Below are 19,234 nucleotides of genomic sequence, written 5' to 3'. Positions count from 1 at the left end.
CCCACACGATATGTTGCCGGTGTTGCATCAGTGTGATTGCTCCCCTCAATGATCCTTTCATTAGGCTGCATTGGCTTTCGTTTAGGCTCAAATTGATAACCCAAAACACCAAAGAAAGGTTCATAACTCTCCTCGTCACCATTAGAAGAATGTTCGTTACGTCGGATTCGTCGCTGCAACTAGAAACAAAATTGTCCGCCATCATCGCCAACATTCAATACTAAGCACTGAGCCTGTTGTTGCCTTGTAGTGACGTCACGCACACAATATGCTAGATTTCCGGGATCTCGGGGGCGGGTCCTTATAGCTTCACAAACGATCCAAATTTCTATCATTTTCTTGGTGTTGCGATGTGTGTAATTACACGGAGTGGCATGATAGAAATCCTAAAGGCATGCGTTTATGGATAAATGATGGAATATTAGCAATTCCCCAGGTGTTGTAATACCCTTTAACAACACTGTTTGTGATAGCAAGACAACAGGTTAAAAAGGATCGGGTTTAAGAGTTTGAGTCATTCACCAAATCTTTACTTGTTCTACAGTAATAGGTACCACCTGAGTGGATTTTAGGGAGGGTTACGTAAACAGTCTTTGAGGGAATATATATTTTGAGCGGTAAAACCATGACGGTTGCATTGCTTTAGTTGAAATCCACAGCATGTACAACTTTCGTTTCGATCTGGGGAAAACGCCAAAGCCAGCAGCTGGGACTGCAAGCTGGCACAGGTGGAGATGGGGGAGGTATCTTGGAAATACATCTTAATCTAGCGTTCTGTTTCTGTCAAAGCCTGTACTTGGTCAAATTATGACTGCTGGCCGTTGAGCTCAGACCTGTCTCAGCAGATGAGTCAATCACTCCTGTTACAGCCTTACAAGACTTCCCCACCGGTTAAGACAGGTACAAATCGGATCCTATAATTAGAGAAATGACAACGTCACTGTATGGTCTGAAATCCAAACTTGCCTCCTTATGTCAACCATTATAAATGAATAAATTTGACATTTCAATGCATTCTATAACCAATGCCTCTCTGCAAGTCATGAAAGAGGAGGAATATGCACTAATACTGTATGTCTATATTTTTGGCTTGCATTTCTGCAATGTGGTGCTTGGCTCTGCAAAGTCAAACTGTGATGCAAAATGATTCCAATACAAACTCCCTGCCAGATTTGTCATTGTATTTATACACTTGGCAGGACTGATTGAGGGAGGCCATAGAGAAAGCTGTGAGAGGGAACAAATAGAGTTGCTGTGGGAGCGCATACGTGCATAAAAAAATGACTTGGAAATAATACATTGGGGGAGTATCAATCATGTTTATTGTCTAGAAAAGAGGTTGAAGCAATGGTTTAAAGTGGAGCCAAGTGGTGCATCCAAAACATCCTCAAACTCATATAACTTTATGTTACTGGCTGTACGTGGACTGATGAATGTAGGATATATAAAAACAACAAAAAAATAAAATTCTGATTCTGATTAGGGTTCAAAATCAAGAAAAATAACGATGGCCTGTTTGGTCTCATAGGCTTTTACATGCCCACTGACCATGCTCAAACCACTCGTGTCAAATGTCAATTACCTTGACTTGTTACAATATGAAAAATGAACGCTGCTTGTCTAGCTTGTTTTGTATTTCTACATATTACATCTATTATGCCAGTGAAACTTCATTCATGAGTGTGTACGTGGCTAGAAAAATTACTCGACCAAATTTTTCATTCTGCGAGTCCTTGCTTGAATTATAGCCAGCTGTGGCACACATAGTTTCAGCTACTGCTGTAAGAATGCACCGCTTGCCTTGGAGGCTTCCCGCTGGCGCTCTATGTTTTTTTTCTCCTCCTACACTGCATCGCGGCGCGGTAGGCCAGCTGTTTCTCCGTGTGTTATTTCGCAAAGCTCAAATAACAAAAAAACACATAAAAACCTGAGGGAAGATGTACAGTATTTTGGGGAGATTGTAACTTGTAGACACATCTCGATGTCCAAATTTATAATGAATGAGGGCATTGTTATTGGGCCGAATAGCCACTGACGGCATTAAGTTACTATGTAGTGGGAGAGTCGGGCCAAACCCAATGGATTGGCTAATGAGGTGACTGGAAATCAACACCAATTCCACTCCACACCCATAGGGGGGTGCAGAGCGATGCCGGCAATGGGCGGATGTGAGCTCGGGGAACATACTTTTTTGCCATACTAGAATAAAGTGTAATTGCACATCCACTCAGGATGTGGCAGTGGCAATCTCATTTTCAGAGTGTGTGCAGTATTTCTGAACTAGAGCACACAGCAAGAGCACTGGACCTATGAAGAACGAAGATGAGGAAATATGTATGTATGTATGTATGTATGTATGTACACTCATCGGCCACTTTATTAGGTACACCATGCTAGTAACGGGTTGGACCCCCTTTTGCATTCAGAACTGCCTCAATTCTTCGTGGCATAGATTCAACAAGGTGCTGGAAGCATTCCTCTGAGAGTTTGGTCCATATTGACATGATGGCATCACACAGTTGGTGCAGATTTGTCGGCTGCACATTCATGATGCGAATCTCCCGTTCCACCACATCCCAAAGATGCTCTATAGGATTGAGATCTGGTGACTGTGGAGGCCATTTGAGTACAGTGAGCTCATTGTCATGTTCAAGAAACCAGTCTTAGATGATTCCAGCTTTATGACATGGCGCATTATCCTGCTGAAAGTAGCCATCGGAAGTTGCGTACATTGTGGTCATAAAGGGATGGGCATGGTCAGCAACAATACTCAGGTAAGCTGTGGCATTCCAACGATGCTCAATTGGTACCAAGGGGCCCATATAGTGCCAAGAAAATATTCTCCACACCATTACTCCACCACCACCAGCCTGAACCGTTGATACAAGGCAGGATGGATCCGTGCTTTCATGTTGTTGACGCCAAATTCTGACCATACCATCCGAATGCCGCAGCAGAAATCGAGACTCATCAGACCAGGCAACGTTTTTCCAATCTTCTATTGTCCAATTTCGATGAGCTTTTGCAAATTGTAGCCTCAGTTTCCTGTTCTTAGCTGAAAGGAGTGGCACCCGGTGTGGTCTTCTGCTGCTGTAGCCCATCTGCCTCAAAGTTCGACGTACTGTGCATTCAGCGATGCTCTTCTGCCTACCTTGGTTGTAACGGGTGGTTATTTGAGTCACTGTTGCCTTTCTATCGGCTCGAACCAGTCTGGCCATTCTCCTCTGACCTCTGGCATCAACAAGGCATTTTCGCCCACAGAACTGCCGCTCACTGGATATTTTTCTTTTTCAGACCATTCTCTGTAAACACAAGAGATGGTTTTGCGTGAAAATCCCAGTAGATCAGCAGTTTCTGAAATACTCAGATCAGCCCTTCTGGCACCAACAACCATGCCATGTTCAAAGTCACTCAAATCACCTTTCTTCCCCATACTGATGCTCGGTTTGAACTGCAGGAGATTGTCTTAAACCATGTCTACATGCCTAAATGCACTGAGTTGCCGCTATGTGATTGGCTGATTAGAAATTAAGTGTTAATGAGCAGTTGGACAGGTGTACCTAATAAAGTGGCTGGTGAGTGTATGTATGTATGGATGGATGGATGGATGGATGGATGGATGGATGGATGGATGGATGGATGGATGGATGGATGGATGGATGGATGGATGGATGGATGGATGGATGGATGGATGGATGGATGGATGGAGCGTTTGGCTTTGACTTTTAATACACTGGAAGACAAAGAAAGACCAGTCAGTGTCTAAAAATGTTTGCACCGGACAGTAGGAAGCCAGATCAATTATGATGTCATCTAAAGACATTAGACCCCGATCACATTGATAAGACGCTTGATTTTTTTCAGTGAAAATGTGCCGAATATTGCCAACAATCGTCCCACCTTGTCAGTGTTACATCGGTAAACCAGTAGCACTGTTAGCATGATATAAGGTGGCATACCAAGTTGCTCAGTGCATAATAACCCCACACTGTAGAAAAGGAGCTGATACTGCTTACAGAAAAAATAAAAACTGCCCCTCTGTCTAATGACACTGCCGTTTTGGTTGTTTATTTTTGTTTTTTCGGTCAAATTGTTTGGCATATAGTCCTCATGAGTTAATGTTGCTAATTAAGTTGAAATTATTATTATTTATTAAATTTTATTTGTCAGTATCAAATGGTCAAAAATGTACCTTCATTGTATTTTGACAGTTTGGATGTAACTTTTTTTATTCTTTTTTTATTTTTATTTTTTTTTAATTCAGGCAAATTGATGCGCTTTAAGTCTTTCCTGTTACAAACAAAACAATGTAAATAAACTTATACTATATTGTATGTTCAGTGATATTCCTTTTTCTTTAATATAAAAATGACACAATGTTATGCAGAGGTGTACCTATAATAATAATTTTATAGACAAATGATACTATTTCTCATGACGGCTGAGAGTGGCAGGGGGCGCGAAACCTTTACGTTTTCTTGGGGCGGGCGTAACAGAAAATAATTGAGAAGTAGTGCTGTAGAGTATAGACAGACAAAGTGAGTAAGTGGAAGCACAAAGAATGAAGGAAAATACAAAAACAAAAATAGTACAACAGCACATTCATGTATGTGTATACCCTGCTTAAGATGGTTGGCAAGGGTTAGTATGCAACAGATTGTGATTCCTATGAATTTGAGTTGGTGGTTTTTGATTAATGAACGTTTGCATTATTATACTGTATATCGACAACAGATGCACATTGGAAAGAAAAAGGATGCAAGGCACCATGCTGGGATCCACCTGGTGGGTCGCCTTTCCTCACACATCCTACAGTTGCTTGTCTGATGTCCCAGTTCAACAGAGCACCTGCAGAGATGAGATGCAAACACGCTGCCTGAGAAAAAAAACAGACAATTGTCACAGCGGTGATGAAGCAACTGAATTTTGACTTTGATCGAGACAGCCGACCTTCACATGCTTAACTATGACCATCCATAAATATCTATCTCAGCCAATTTAATTCATGCAAGAAGTCTCTACTTTGTCTCTTGGGATAAAATTAAAACATGTTCTTGTCTGTAATGTCTCTAATTTGTGATTCAATTACCTATTACCTGCCAAGTGCTGATTCTCAAGATTCCATTTTTCTGTCACATCTGATATGAAGATAGAGAGACTGATGTGCGAGTCTGATACATTCCCACAAATCAATGTTAACGTCTCTTGTGTGAATGGTCTTATCATATAACCTGCCTTGAAATTGATGAAAATAATTTTAGAACTCTTTGAGGTCACATTACACTAGTTTTCAGGGGTGGCGTGGCTCAGTGGTAGAGTAGTCGTTCCCTAATCCAGAAGTCGTTGGTTTGATTCCCTCCTACCCCTGGTGACCTTGTCTAAGTATCCTTGAGCTAGATACTGAACCCCACGTTGCTCCTAATGCAGCGTCATCAGTAGGTAAATGAGCATATAGTGTCAAAGCGCTTTGAGTGCCTTGATGATGGAAAGCCACTATACACGTGTAAGTCCATTTACCTTTTATTTTTCTTAATTTGATGTTCACATACGTAGAACAAGTGTTTCATTATGTAGTTTTTTAATATTCATGCCTCAACACTTGTAAAATCAACTTCATTATCACTGCCTAATGACTTGGCATTGCTGAAAAACAACAAAAAAGGAGTCTGAAGCAAGTAAATCAGATTTGTCAGTTCTTCTACGAGGTGACTAATCGGAACACTGCGGAAAGATTCCGACTTTGTTGCATCGTTGTGTGTGTTCACATTATGCATGAAATTCAGAGAAAGGCCAGTCAACACTTTTATTCCTGACTTCAAAGTTGTAATGTGTAAATAAAAAACATTATACTCAGCTAGAAGAGAAAGAGAGCTTTGACTTGGTTGGGAGGTCATGGAGTTGTTGTTTGAAAGAAAAGGTGAAGAAGTATTCAAAAAATATGATTGCTGTTTATTTCAATAATTAGCCCTGTATGGGTCGTGCTCCAAGCAACTAATAACAGCAGGACCAATTGTGTGCATTGATCTAAAAGCAAGCATACCTGTAGTTCATTTTTATTATAGTGAAAGCTGTTATGTGCCAATCGAGACACTATTAGGAGGATTCATTTTTCTTCACAATCTATGGCATAAAGACAGCATGTGTCAGCAAGTGTGTCCGCCTGTGAGTGTTTTGTGACAGTAGAGCGGCTCAGCCACAACTGGTGATCAGTAGGGAAAGAACTAGAGTGCCAGCCGTCAAGTCTCCAAACACAAGCCGCTACATACATTAACGAAAAAAAAAAAACACCAGAAACAGAAGCTTGATTTCTCACTACTCATTTTTAACAAAGCAAGTGTCGCTAGGATGATAACGAAAGTCTCCTGTTCAACTCAGAACAACGGAATGAAAATTGAAAAATGCCTCCCGTGGTTGATAATACAACAAAATCACTGATTTGATCATTTCGCTGGCAATCAAAAGGGGATTCAGCCTGAGACAGGTCATCCAATCATTATGCAGAGAAGTAGAGCGTACGGGCCAGCCAAGCCCCGTCAACTGCCCATAGATCGCCGGAGACGCAAAGCGTCCCATGAGTGGGATGAATCCAGCCTTTAGCCAATGACTCATCTCACTTCGCTGTAGTGGAACTATGCACTCTCAACTCTGGAGACGCACAGTGTCCACACAGTTTAAAGGACTGTGAAGCGGCCCGAATGGAAAAAAAGCAAGCCGCATCTTAACCAGTGATTATAAGCCATTCCTGAACAATACTTGAGCACGTTGTAGCCCATATTTAATGACATGTACACACAACAGTCTACATTTGATCACTTATTTTTTGACATTTTGGAGGAAGACGAGATTCCCTTGCAGTCTTACATCACTTCTGCCCCATGAGGACCACTCAGTAATGACCTTGATGATGTTATATTAATGAATCAAATCCCATCGTAGTATTCAAAATTTAGGAAATCAAATGGTCATAAAGTTGCACTTATGCTTACAGGTGCAAGCAGCTGACATATCCAGAAGATCTTCCTCAGATTTCAGTGGTTTTCATCTTTGTCAACGAGGCTCTGTCTGTAATACTGCGCTCCGTCCACAGTGTGGTCAACCACACACCATCTCACCTGCTGAAAGAGATCATCTTGGTGGATGACAACAGTGATAGCGGTAAGATACAGCACATTAACAGCCTCACTGAAGGTGCCTTAATGTTTTGTTTTGGGTTTTTTTTTTCAATTGAAACTATTTAGGAGTATGCGACATGATTGGCATCTGTGTATCACAAAAAAGCAGATTTATGTTGAAAGGTGTGTTTGAAATGTTAGTTTAAACATGTCTAGAAATGTTTTTTTCTTTAGTGTGTATGTACCCAGAGTCAGATCCAATATTCTGCATGAACATGCAACTGAGCAGGACAGGAAATATATAAATACATTTATGTATTCTTGCTAGATACCCTGACAGCCTTCCCCATAGTCCCAAAACATGTATCCCCAGTTTAAGAAGTCTTAACATAAGACTTTACAATGTAGGTCTCAATTATTCATTCAGTTTTCTTTCTACTCTCTAACAGTATATCAATATTAATGTGATTATGTTAGCACCTGAAACAACTTGACGCCAACTTGAGTGTACAACATGAAAAAAACTTTTTAAAAAAATAAAAAACTGAGGGCTTGCCCAAGAAAAGAAGAGAAATTAGATCAAATCATGAGTATAAGAGGGTAGTAAACAAACGTAACTATAAATGAACACTGATAAGGGATGTAACCATAGCAGCATGCTTTCCCTTGGGTCATCATTTTCCTTATTGAATAGATTATACACCTCCGAGTATACAATTTGATTGACTGTGGGTTTGTTGTGACATTCTTATGAACAGTAAATTACTGTAGTATGTATTCCAGCAGTGATCAAGTGATTTTTTTCCTTTATATAAATTACAACTAATAAATAAATAAATAGATAAATAAATAAACAAAAAAACCCTGAAATTTTGCACGCTACAAGAAATGCTGCGATTTCTAAATGTTGAATGCCATATCATGTCAAAATTCCCTCAGTCACGTTACATGTGTTTTCCTTAACATCCATAGTGATAGTCACTTTCCAATAACACCGAACATTATAATCACATAATTTTAATGAAGGTATAACAGAACCACCTGCCTGCACTAAAGAGATCCAAATTATATTTACAAGTTGTTACAGTTCCCTTTTGGTCTAATTTTTTGGGGCGTTTGTGTTTAATTTGGATCATGGTTAGTTTTAGGGTCATCTTTTTCTCCTCTGTGTCTTTTCCCTCTTGTATGTTCCCTGCTCTTGTTATCCATTAATTAAACCCATGTTATTGCTGTCTTGTTAGTCGGTTTGTATTTAGTTCCCTGTGGCCTGTTTAGCCTTTCCCAGGTCATAGTCTTTTGTATTGCTCTTCTCTTTTTGCCCTCCTGGTGTCCTTATTGTTTGGGAAGGAGGGTTGTTTTTTACTGCTGTTTGGCTTCTCTTTACATGTAAAGTCTTGTCACCATTAGACACGTGCCGATTACCGGTTTCAAGGTATACCGTGGTATGAAAACGTCACAGTTTCAAAACCGCAAAAATTTTCCATCAGACCATCCCTAAGGTATTAGTTATTTTTTATGTCCCAAAATGCAGGGAGAAATCTCTCGCTTTCAGCTGCAAGGCTCAACCCTCCCCCAACAGTTGTTGCTCAGTGTAAGTGAGTCAGCTGTGCTGCACGATGGCTGGAGGGGGTGAAACTCCTGAACTTTTTCCCCCCATCGAAGAAAACGAAATCGCTGGTATGGTCATACTTCGGCTAAAGAAAAGTTACAGACGGCCGCGGCTTAGGGGAGGCGGGCCAACCGACATGTTAAACATGTTTGCGGAGGGTGGCTGCTGCGGAGGCAATACCTCCAATATGATTTCGCATTTATACAAAATCAAAGTTTAGTAAACAATGTCATGAACGTTTACACCAGCTACGAGAATTAACTCCAGCGTGTTTAGTGTGTCTAACGGTTGTAAAACGTGGTAATTTTTCCCTCTGGCAAGTGTCTGTGTTTAAAAAGAGAGTGTGTGCATAATGTAAGCATGATATGACATGATTGTGTTTCTATGTATGTACTGAACCCTGAGACTGGATAATATGCAGTATGGGCCTCCCTGTGAGTGAGTAACACAACAGGAAAAAACCTAGTGATAGACCCAGTATGTCCACATGGCCAAAAATAAAGAAAACAAAGTTGAGAGTCTCATCTTTTTCAAATCTATTTTATAATACTGTTTCCATGGAGATGAGAACAAAGTCTTATGTTGTTTGATGAACATATCAGGTCATGATGCTCAACTCCACATCACAAAGGCTTTTGTGTTTTGAGTGGGTGGAACACTGCATCGGAGTATACTTGGCCCTCCTTCACTCATTTTGGTCAATCTTCTGTAGGTTGGCAGAGTTGAAAGAAACCTAAAAACAACTCAAACACATAAGTAGAACATCCAAAACAGATTCACTGATGGGACTCAAAAATAACAAAATGAATAACAGAAGTACACAAATGCTCTCATTAGAACCAATATCTGTGCATCACCTGATGTTTTCGTTTTAGTAAATATAATGGTGCTATAGAAATATTTAGGAAAATACATTGATTTTTTTCAGATACAGTACAATTCACTCCATGACTACACTCATATCTCAATAGACTCGTATCCAAATCAACTTTCCCCATTGAAATGAATGAAAATGCAATTAATCCATTCCAGCCCCAAAAATAATCATATTTAGCCACATATCAAAATAGGAGTTTTCTTTGGTTAACAAATAGATTGTCTAGACTTAATTGAGTAAGTTCTCATTTCATTTTTTGATATATTCACCATTGATGTGAACAAACAAACTTTATTCAAACTTGACAAGTGGATGACCAAATAATAAGTGGTATTTAGAATGCAATTAAGATGTACGAAGACACACAACATACATAGACACAAACTCCCACTCACCCAGCCATTCCGCTAAAGCACAACACATCAATGAATGACAGCATGAAATGCCACATGCTGTCTAAGCTAACTAATGCGTTTTGAGACATGGAAAGCACGCATCTCTTGTGCGATTTATTATAAACAACTGCGTTTAAATGAAAGGATAGAGAATGTCATTAATAAAGGTGAAGCAGTTGAGTCTGCGTGTTGTTTGTCAGGACTGAAAGGCTCACAGTACATCTTCACTAATGATTCTTTCCTGTAATTAAACATAATCACAACTGCTAGCACAAAATCTGACCTTTCTGCGAAGATGCACCTGACTGCCGTTCACTGAACTAGTAGTCAAACATAATACTCTCAATAAAGAGTACACTCCATGCCAGTCCATATGATATTGACCTGTTTCTGTGTTGAAGATTCCTTACTTTCTTCTGAATAATAACAAAGTTGATGTTACCAAAAGAAATACGTTTTACTTATTTGTGTGTACATGGCAAAATGACTCCAATTAATCATGTTGCTCAACATGTTTACAACAAAAAGTTAATGAGGCTGTAAGAAACTACAAATCCGCATTATTAAAGTTGATTAGTAGACAAAGTCGAAAAGCATGCATATGCTCAATTAATCGAGTCCCTCCAAAAAATCTATCCTGTCAATGTGTAAAGTCTTTGATTTCATGGGATATCTAGTAAGTAACATTTAAATTAAATTAAAAACTGTAAGCTGCTGAGCACAGTGTCCACAAGTATGGCTCATTTGCTTATCTGCATAATAAGTAGGCTATTAGTACCACAAATTTTGTGAGTTCAATGTTTAAAAAAAATTGCAGTGAGCCTGAATCTGTTTTATGCAAAGTCCTGCACAAATTGGAGGCAGTATGTTGTGGAGAAGTTTAAATACTACATATCATATCATCTACCAACCGCCATCGATTGGAGCTACAAGACCTACCATCCATAACTCTCTTGTCGTAAAAAGAAATGATGATGCTCCACGTGCATTTGCACTATGTATTCATTGGATGATGAATGGTTTCATGTTCACTATGTTGCTCTACAATGTATTCTAAGCTCGATAATTCTCCCTCCATGAATGAAGGCGAGTGTTTTATTTGCTTGGATCGCACACGGTCCCATAACTTTTCTTGCAACGATCATTACACTTTTTATTGCATTAAAACTATGCTGGCTGATGAGCTGCAGTAAATGCTTTTTTGATCAGAATTAATGAATTTATTCACACGTGTTTACCCAAGGGATTTTTTGTACACCGAGTTTTTTGCAAGAACGCTTTAATTTGCTTTTCAATTATTAACCTTCTTACCAGACTCAACATTGCTTTGAACTATTGACCAAATATTTTTGTCTTAGTCACTTTACCTTGTAAATACATTATGTTTAGATCTACACTAACATAATGTAACACATTCTGACTAGACCCTGAATTTTTATGATCTATAATAAAGTTGGGAAAATCTGGGATTCTTTCTTGATAAAATAATTTCGTGATATGGCAGTACGACGGATATCTATACATGTGTCAGGAAATACGTCTACAATATTCTATGATACAACAACGAACAATACTGATATTTCTCAATGGGAAAATTAACTATGTTTTTTTGTACTCTAACTGGCACCATCTGTCAATAACTATTGTCTTTCTCACAGAGTATGCGAATATTTTAGTGCAACATTTCAGTAAAGAAATACAGTGGTACCTCGACACATCGACATCCGACGTAAAATTTGACTCGACATTTGTCTCGACATGCTAGAAATAGGACGATTTACAACAGAATCGAAATTAAATTGTTTTCTCGCAAGATGGCAGCACTGTGGCTTTTCTTGTAAGAGAAATCAACATGGGTTCCGAGAGGGTTAGTGCAGGTGGTAAAAAAGGAAAAAAGTGACGCTTATCACTAGAATTCAGGTGGAAATGGTAGAAAAATATGAAGTTAGTGTGCCGTTCAGTGAACTGGCTAAGAATATGTCTACGGTCCTTCTCCGACCTACGTCATTTATAATTAGTGTAACATTGGCTGGCGACTTCCGTGCCAGCTTTGTCAGGTTTTTAATCATTCATTTCAGAATAAGTGCAACATAACAAGGCTACTGTCCACCGTAGCCGACGCCAACAACAACAGAACATGAAAAGACAAATGACAAGCTTACCACTGTAATGCACCTCTCGCACTTTCTCGTCAATCACAAGTTGCGTTCAGGAACAGTATGCAAAACACAACTGCCACTTTAGGCTACGTCTACACTAGGACGAATAATGGCCTTAAACATGTAATTAGTTGGACTACACGGCATGTCGGCTACACTTGTATGACTATTACAGTGCCTTGCAAAAGGATTCGGCCCCCTTGAACCTTGCAACCTTTCGCCACATTTCAGGCTTCAAGCATAAAGATATAAAATTGTAATTTTTTGTCAAGAATCAACAACAAGTGGGACACAATCGTGAAGTGGAACAACATTTATTGGATAATTTAAACTTTTTTAACAAATAAAAAACTGAAAAGTGGGGCGTGCAATATTATTCGGCCCCCTTGCGTTAATACTTTGTAGCGCCACCTTTTGCTCCAATTACAGCTGCAAGTCGCTTGGGGTATGTTTCTATCAGTTTTGCACATCGAGAGACTGACATTCTTGCCCATTCTTCCTTGCAAAACAGCTCGAGCTCAGTGAGGTTGGATGGAGAGTGTTTGTGAACAGCAGTCTTCAGCTCTTTCCGCAGATTCTTGATTGGATTCAGGTCTGAACTTTGACTTGGCCATTCTAACACCTGGATACGTTTATTTTTGAACCATTCCATTGTAGATTTGGCTTTATGTTTTGGATCATTGTCCTGTTGGAAGATAAATCTCCGTCCCAGTCTCAGGTCTTGTGCAGATACCAACAGGTTTTCTTCCAGAATGTTCCTGTATTTGGCTGCATCCATCTTCCCGTCAATTTTAACCATCTTCCCTGTCCCTGCTGAAGAAAAGCAGGCCCAAACCATGATGCTGCCACAACCATGTTTGACAGTGGGGATGGTGTGTTCAGGGTGATGAGCTGTGTTGCTTTTACGCCAAACATATCGTTTTGCATTGTGGCCAAAAAGTTCAATTTTGGTTTCATCTGACCAGAGCACCTTCTTCCACATGTTTGGTGTGTCTCCCAGGTGGCTTGTGGCAAACTTTAAACGAGACTTTTTATGGATATCTTTGAGAAATGGCTTTCTTCTTGCCACTCTTCCATAAAGGCCAGATTTGTGCAGTGTACGACTGATTGTTGTCCTATGGACAGACTCTCCCACCTCAGCTGTAGATCTCTGCAGTTCATCCAGAGTGATCATGGGCCTCTTGGCTGCATCTCTGATCAGTTTTCTCCTTGTTTGAGAAGAAAGTTTGGAAGGACGGCCGGGTTTTGGTAGATTTGCAGTGGTCTGATGCTCCTTCCATTTCAATATGATGGCTTGCACAGTGCTCCTTGAGATGTTTAAAGCTTGGGAAATCTTTTTGTATCCAAATCCAGCTTTAAACTTCTCCACAACAGTATCTCGGACCTGCCTGGTGTGTTCCTTGGTTTTCATAATGCTCTCTGCACTTTCAACAGAACCCTGAGACTATCACAGAGCAGGTGCATTTATACGGAGACTTGATTACACACAGGTGGATTCTATTTATCATCATCGGTCATTTAGGACAACATTGGATCATTCAGAGATCCTCCCTGAACTTCTGGAGTGAGTTTGCTGCACTTAAAGTAAAGGGGCCGAATAATATTGCACGCCCCACTTTTCAGTTTTTTATTTGTTAAAAAAGTTTAAATTATCCAATAAATGTTGTTCCACTTCACGATTGTGTCCCACTTGTTGTTGATTCTTGACAAAAAAATTAAATTTCATATCTTTATGTTTGAAGCCTGAAATGTGGCGAAAGGTTGCAAGATTCAAGGGGGCCGAATACTTTTGCAAGGCACTGTATCTAGATTAGTTGTTACACGGATAATGTAGGCAAGGAATAATCCCTGCCGTTTAATATGGACTGCAGTCTCTGTACAACAGTCGCATACTAAGGAAGTGACGTCACGCCGTCGCCATTTTTAGTGCGGCATTATGGCATTGTAATCAATGGAGGCGGATGATCACGACGTGGCATTCCTTCTCCTCTTTTCTTTTCCACACATTTTTCTTGAACCTTCAAACTACGTCGCAATAATATGCTTCAATTCAGTGCCCATTTGTGGTCCTTCCATCGTGGATGAGGCGACGATGAGTGTTTTTTTACAGAGCTTGTCTCCCGCGTTGTCTCCAATCAGCCAGTTGCGGGGCTGGCCCCGCCAAACTCAATGCTGACGGAACATGGGTATATAAAAATGCGTAGAGGAAGACTAAACCCCGAAAAGTGACCTGCGTAATACCCCCAGTCAAACAAGTGCGCGATGTTTTTTTTTTTCATGACATTTCTGCCTGTCAAAACTGTCGCCCCTTCCAGGATCGCCACTGTTATGCACAAGCACTCCTGGTTGCGGCTTCAAGGAAATATACGCAGCACCACACCATATGCTTCTAGTTGTCGTATTCAAAGTGGTGAGAGCGCAAATGAGAATTGATGGTAACAGTCCACGTAACGATTCCCTCAGGCTTTCGTTGTTTTCTAAAGATTTATTCCAATCACAACTCTGTGACTGCTGGCAAAAGCCAAGCATACTTTCCCTTCACTCTCGCTCCCATGTGATGCGTTCAATTGCGTTCACCAAAAAACAAAAACAAAAAACTTAATCACAAAATGGAGTCCCGACCCCTGGTCATTTCAAAATTTCCCGCCGGCGAGTAATGAGTTCCCGGTTCAGAGGTAAACTGCGCGGGCTATGACGTAACATATGAGACTGCTCCTTTCTATGCATGCGTAGCTTGCTCAAATGCAGGCGTACCTTGAAGCGAGGGGGGCCTAAAACACACCTTAAACGTAAGTGCATACAGGTATAAAAATAGTCAGCAAAATACCCTGGAGAAAATTATCTGTCGTAGTGTAGACGTAGCCTGAGAATCCGATTCGGTACATTATCATTATTATCATTGTTATTATTATTATTCCGATTTATTTTTAAAATGTATTTGTTTTGCTAAGTGTAATTGCTATTTGTAATTGTAACTGCAGTATTTATGAAGGATTTAGCATAGGTTTTATGGATGTGGAACAAATTAATCGAATTATAATGTGTTCATATGGGAAAATCCCACTCGACATACGACCATATGAATTTACAAACCAGGTCCTGGAATGAATTAAATTCGTATGTAAAGGTACCACAGTAGTGTATTCTTAACACCAATACTATATTATTGTACTGTAACATTGTAATGTATCAGACCTTTCTAGTGGAAAAGTTGGTGGCAACCAATTGGGTCATTTATTAAATAGTGGCACCTTTTTTAAAATTGGAAATCTATTCTTGACTTGAACGTATAGATAATCTATCAGAATACAAAATATGTATGTCACACTGCTAATCTGGAAGCAATAATCACCTAAATAACAAGAAACAAAAGGTCTGAAATATTTCAATCGATGTGTAACGATTCTATAAAATGCATAAGTGTCATTTTCTCCACGACAAAAAACATTGAACACTTTCCCGATATTGCCATTACAATGTACGGGGATGCACCTGTGTGTTTTCCATCATTTCCAAACAGAGCCTGCACTCCACATTCCTCAGTTCTCTGCCACTTTGCCGTCTCTGCTCTTCTCATAACTTAATGTGTAGTAAGTTAAGATAATGGGGACAGATTCTTGATGTGTGTTCATTTTCAAGTGGTTTGACTTAACATTAGCCTTTGCTTAGGTAAACAGATGCCAATAATAAGCACTTCCACAAGTGAAGGGGAAACTGTGAGAATCACAAAATATCACAAGACATGTTCTCTCAATGGATTGATTGCTCTTGCCCCGCCTGAACGCTGCATCTTCAGTGTGGCAAATAAGTATTTAGTCGACCACTAATTGTTAAATAGTTCTCCCACTTGAAAATGTTAGAGAGGCCTGTAATTTTCAACATGGGTAAACCTCAACCATGATAGACAGAATGTGAAAAAAAACTGAAAATCAAATTGTTTTATTTTTAAAGAATGTACTGTATTTGCAAATCATGGTGGAAAATAAGTATTTGGTCGATACCAAAAGTTCATCTCAATACTTTGTTGTGTACCCTTTGTTGGCAATAACGGAGGCCAAACGTTTTCTGGAACTCTTCACAAGCTTTTCACACACTGTTGCTGGTATTTTGGACCATTCCTCCATGCAGATCTCCTCTAGAGCAGGAATGTTTTGGGGCTGTCGTTGGGCAACACGGACTTTCAACTCCCTCCACAGATTTTCTTTGGGGTTGAGATCTGGAGACTGGCTAGGCCACTCCAGGACCTTGAAATGCTTCTTACACAGCCACTCCTTTGTTGCCCTGGCTGTGTGTTTGGGATCATTGTCATGCTGAAAGACCCAGCCACGTCTCATCTTCAATGCCCTTGCTGATGGAAGGAAATTTTCACTCAAAATCTTTCCATAGATGGCCCCATTCATTCTTTCCTTTACACAGATCAGTCGTCCTGTTCCCTTTGCAGAAAAACAGCCCCAAAGAATGATGTTTCCACCCCCATGCTTCACAGTGGGTATGGTGTTCTTTGGATGCAATTCAGTATTCTTTCTCCTCCAAACACGAGAACCTGTGTTTCTACCAAAAAGTTGTATTTTGGTTTCATCTGACCATAACACATTCTCCCAGTCCTCTTCTGGATCATCCAAATGCTCTCTAGCGAACCGCAGACGGGCCTGGACGGTACTGGCTTCAGCAGGGGGACACGTCTGGCAGTGCAGGATTTGAGTCCCTGGCAGCGCATTGTGTTACTGATAGTAGCCTTTGTTACTGTGGTCCCAGCTCTCTGTAGGTCATTCATTAGGTCCCCCCGTGTGGTTCTGGGATTTTTGCTCACCGTTCTTGTTATCATTTTGACGCCACGGGGTTAGATCTTGCATGGAACCCCAGATCGAGGGAGATTATCAGTTGTATTGTATGTCTTCTATTTTCTAATAATTGCTCCCACAGTTGGTTTCTTTACACCAAGCAAAGAGTGAAGAATTACAGAAAACGTTGGGCCTCCGTTATTGCCAACAAACGGTACATAACAAAGTATTGAGATGAACTTTTGGTATTGACCAAATACTTATTTTCTTTTAAAATCAAACAATGTGATTTTCTGTTTTTTTTTCACATTCTGTCTCTCATGGTTGAGGTTTACCCATGTTGACAATTACAGGCCTCTCTAATCTTTTCAAGTAGAACTTCCACAATTGGTGGTTGACTAATACTTATTTGCCCCACTGTCTATACTGTCTATACATGTACATGTGAGCAGTTGTTTGTCTCTATTGTATGTGGCGTGCAGTTCGCTTGTGAACAGTTGGGACAGGCTCCAGTTACCCAATTGAGGACAAGTGCTATACAAATTGAATGGATGAATGTCTAGTTTACATTGCAAGCTACAGTCAAAACATAGCTGTGGTTGCTGGTCGAACCTTGTGTGCTTCATGCACTCATATTAATTTCTCTCTCTGAAAGTAGGACGCTCAGCAATAAACCATAGCAGCAGCCATCTATCCTCTAACACAAGACAGAAAGCAATTTGTCCAGCTGGACGGTTGCCTGGCAAACTTTGTTTTTAGTGATGACAACCAGCCTCTTCACCAGCAGCAATAGAGGATAGCTATTTACGTGATGTTACAATCCACCAGGCGATTTGTCAACAAAACAGTAATCAAATAAGCAGCTACACCTTTTTGGTGTAGAAAATGTAATATAATTATATTGCTGTTATACTTTAATCATTTTGTATATACTGATGAAATTCTTGGAATACTTTCAGCAGTGTAGTGTACGCAGTAGTTGGTAATTGACATGTATGAAAAAACTTCTATATTTACGTTTCTCATGAAGATAGATGAAGGTAAAATGAAGAAAACACATTCAACAATAAATTTTACTTCGCACAAGCTTGCCAAAAAGCCGACGGAGAAATTCAGTGTTTTAAATGCTCGTCAACCAATCATTTGAATTTCGGTTTATAGCTGGTTTTACATGTCACTTTAATGGACAATTCTTTCCTATCTGCCCTTTTTCAGTGGAGCTGAAATTCAACTTGGATCAGTACGTGAACAAACGCTACCCGGGTCTGGTCAAGATAGTGAGGAACAACAAAAGGGAAGGTCTGATCCGAGCCAGAATACATGGCTGGAATGCAGCCACGGCCCCTGTAGTTGGCTTCTTTGATGCCCACGTCGAGTTCAACATTGGATGGTAAGAGAAGGGCATGTTTAACACACACATGTCAAAGCCTGACCTGTGTTTTTGGAAACGTGTGCCCTTTAAAGCTTTCCAATACAGCAGGATGTCTTGTAAAATTAGCGTTATCGCTGAAATATACACTTTCATCTACTCCCTGACCTTATCAGTAATAAAACTATCAAATACATGTGCAATGTTGGTATTCCTTTCTCTAGGATAGGCTAAAATGGCACATTAGATTAAAACCTACCATGGAATGCACAAGAAAGGAAGCAGGCCAAATACTGGATTGTGGGAGTGAATTTAATTAAGTATGGCATTCACACGTAGCATTTTACATTATTTTTTTTCAGTGCTGTGGGTGTATTTAAGTGATCTGAAATTACATCTGGGGGTCTCAGTCCAAAGTCGACATGCTACTTTCACTCAAGTACAGTGCTATATTTCAGCCTGTCATCCTTCCAATGTTTGTGAAGGATGTCAAATACGCAATGTATAATATATGTACAAAAATATAAATGCAACATTTTGATTGTGCTCTCATTTTTTGTGAGCTAGACACAGACCAGGTAATTTCCCTCAAATATGTTGTAATATGTAATATGATATGTAATATGTTGTGATAATCCATCCGACCTCATAAATGCAGTAAAACAAACAAACAAACAAACAACAGGTTTATAGTCATATTTAGGCTGATTATTTTCTGGATAAACTTGATATGATCCAACAGAAATCTGAAAGATCAGAAATGCCGGCTAGTGGTATTTTGATCGGCAATAAAAGGCATGGATTGATGATCACACATAAATCGACTGATAACACACACTCAACGTCCCCTGCACAACCTTTCAATATTTCTTTAGCCAACACGAAGTGCAAAAGAAGATGAAGCTTTTGTCATACAGGTGTCACTTTCACCT

General features: G+C 39.9%; 1 protein-coding gene and 1 long non-coding RNA gene across 3 annotated transcripts in view; one reads left to right on the top strand and one right to left on the bottom strand.

Moving 5' to 3' along the window:
* Nucleotides 1-19,234, top strand: part of galnt9 (polypeptide N-acetylgalactosaminyltransferase 9) — a 117,996-nt gene that overhangs the window by 24,370 nt on the left and 74,392 nt on the right. For both annotated transcript variants that reach the window (XM_057832311.1, XM_057832312.1), the window contains exons 3-4: nt 6,989-7,155; nt 18,149-18,323. In XM_057832311.1, the coding sequence (XP_057688294.1) occupies nt 6,989-7,155; nt 18,149-18,323 (342 nt within the window). The remainder of the gene's footprint in view (nt 1-6,988; nt 7,156-18,148; nt 18,324-19,234) is intronic.
* On the bottom strand, nt 540-7,105 carry LOC130913591 (uncharacterized). The gene is made up of 3 exons (XR_009062787.1): nt 6,987-7,105; nt 4,768-4,848; nt 540-914 (listed from the first exon to the last, which is right to left on the bottom strand). It is a non-coding gene; the product is annotated as an uncharacterized LOC130913591 (long non-coding RNA).

Source organism: Corythoichthys intestinalis, chromosome 3, assembly GCF_030265065.1.
Source record: "Corythoichthys intestinalis isolate RoL2023-P3 chromosome 3, ASM3026506v1, whole genome shotgun sequence".
Classification (NCBI taxonomy): Eukaryota; Metazoa; Chordata; class Actinopteri; order Syngnathiformes; family Syngnathidae; genus Corythoichthys; species Corythoichthys intestinalis.
The sequence above is the reverse complement of the archived record's forward strand: the minus strand, read 5'-3'. Positions and strand labels throughout refer to the sequence as shown.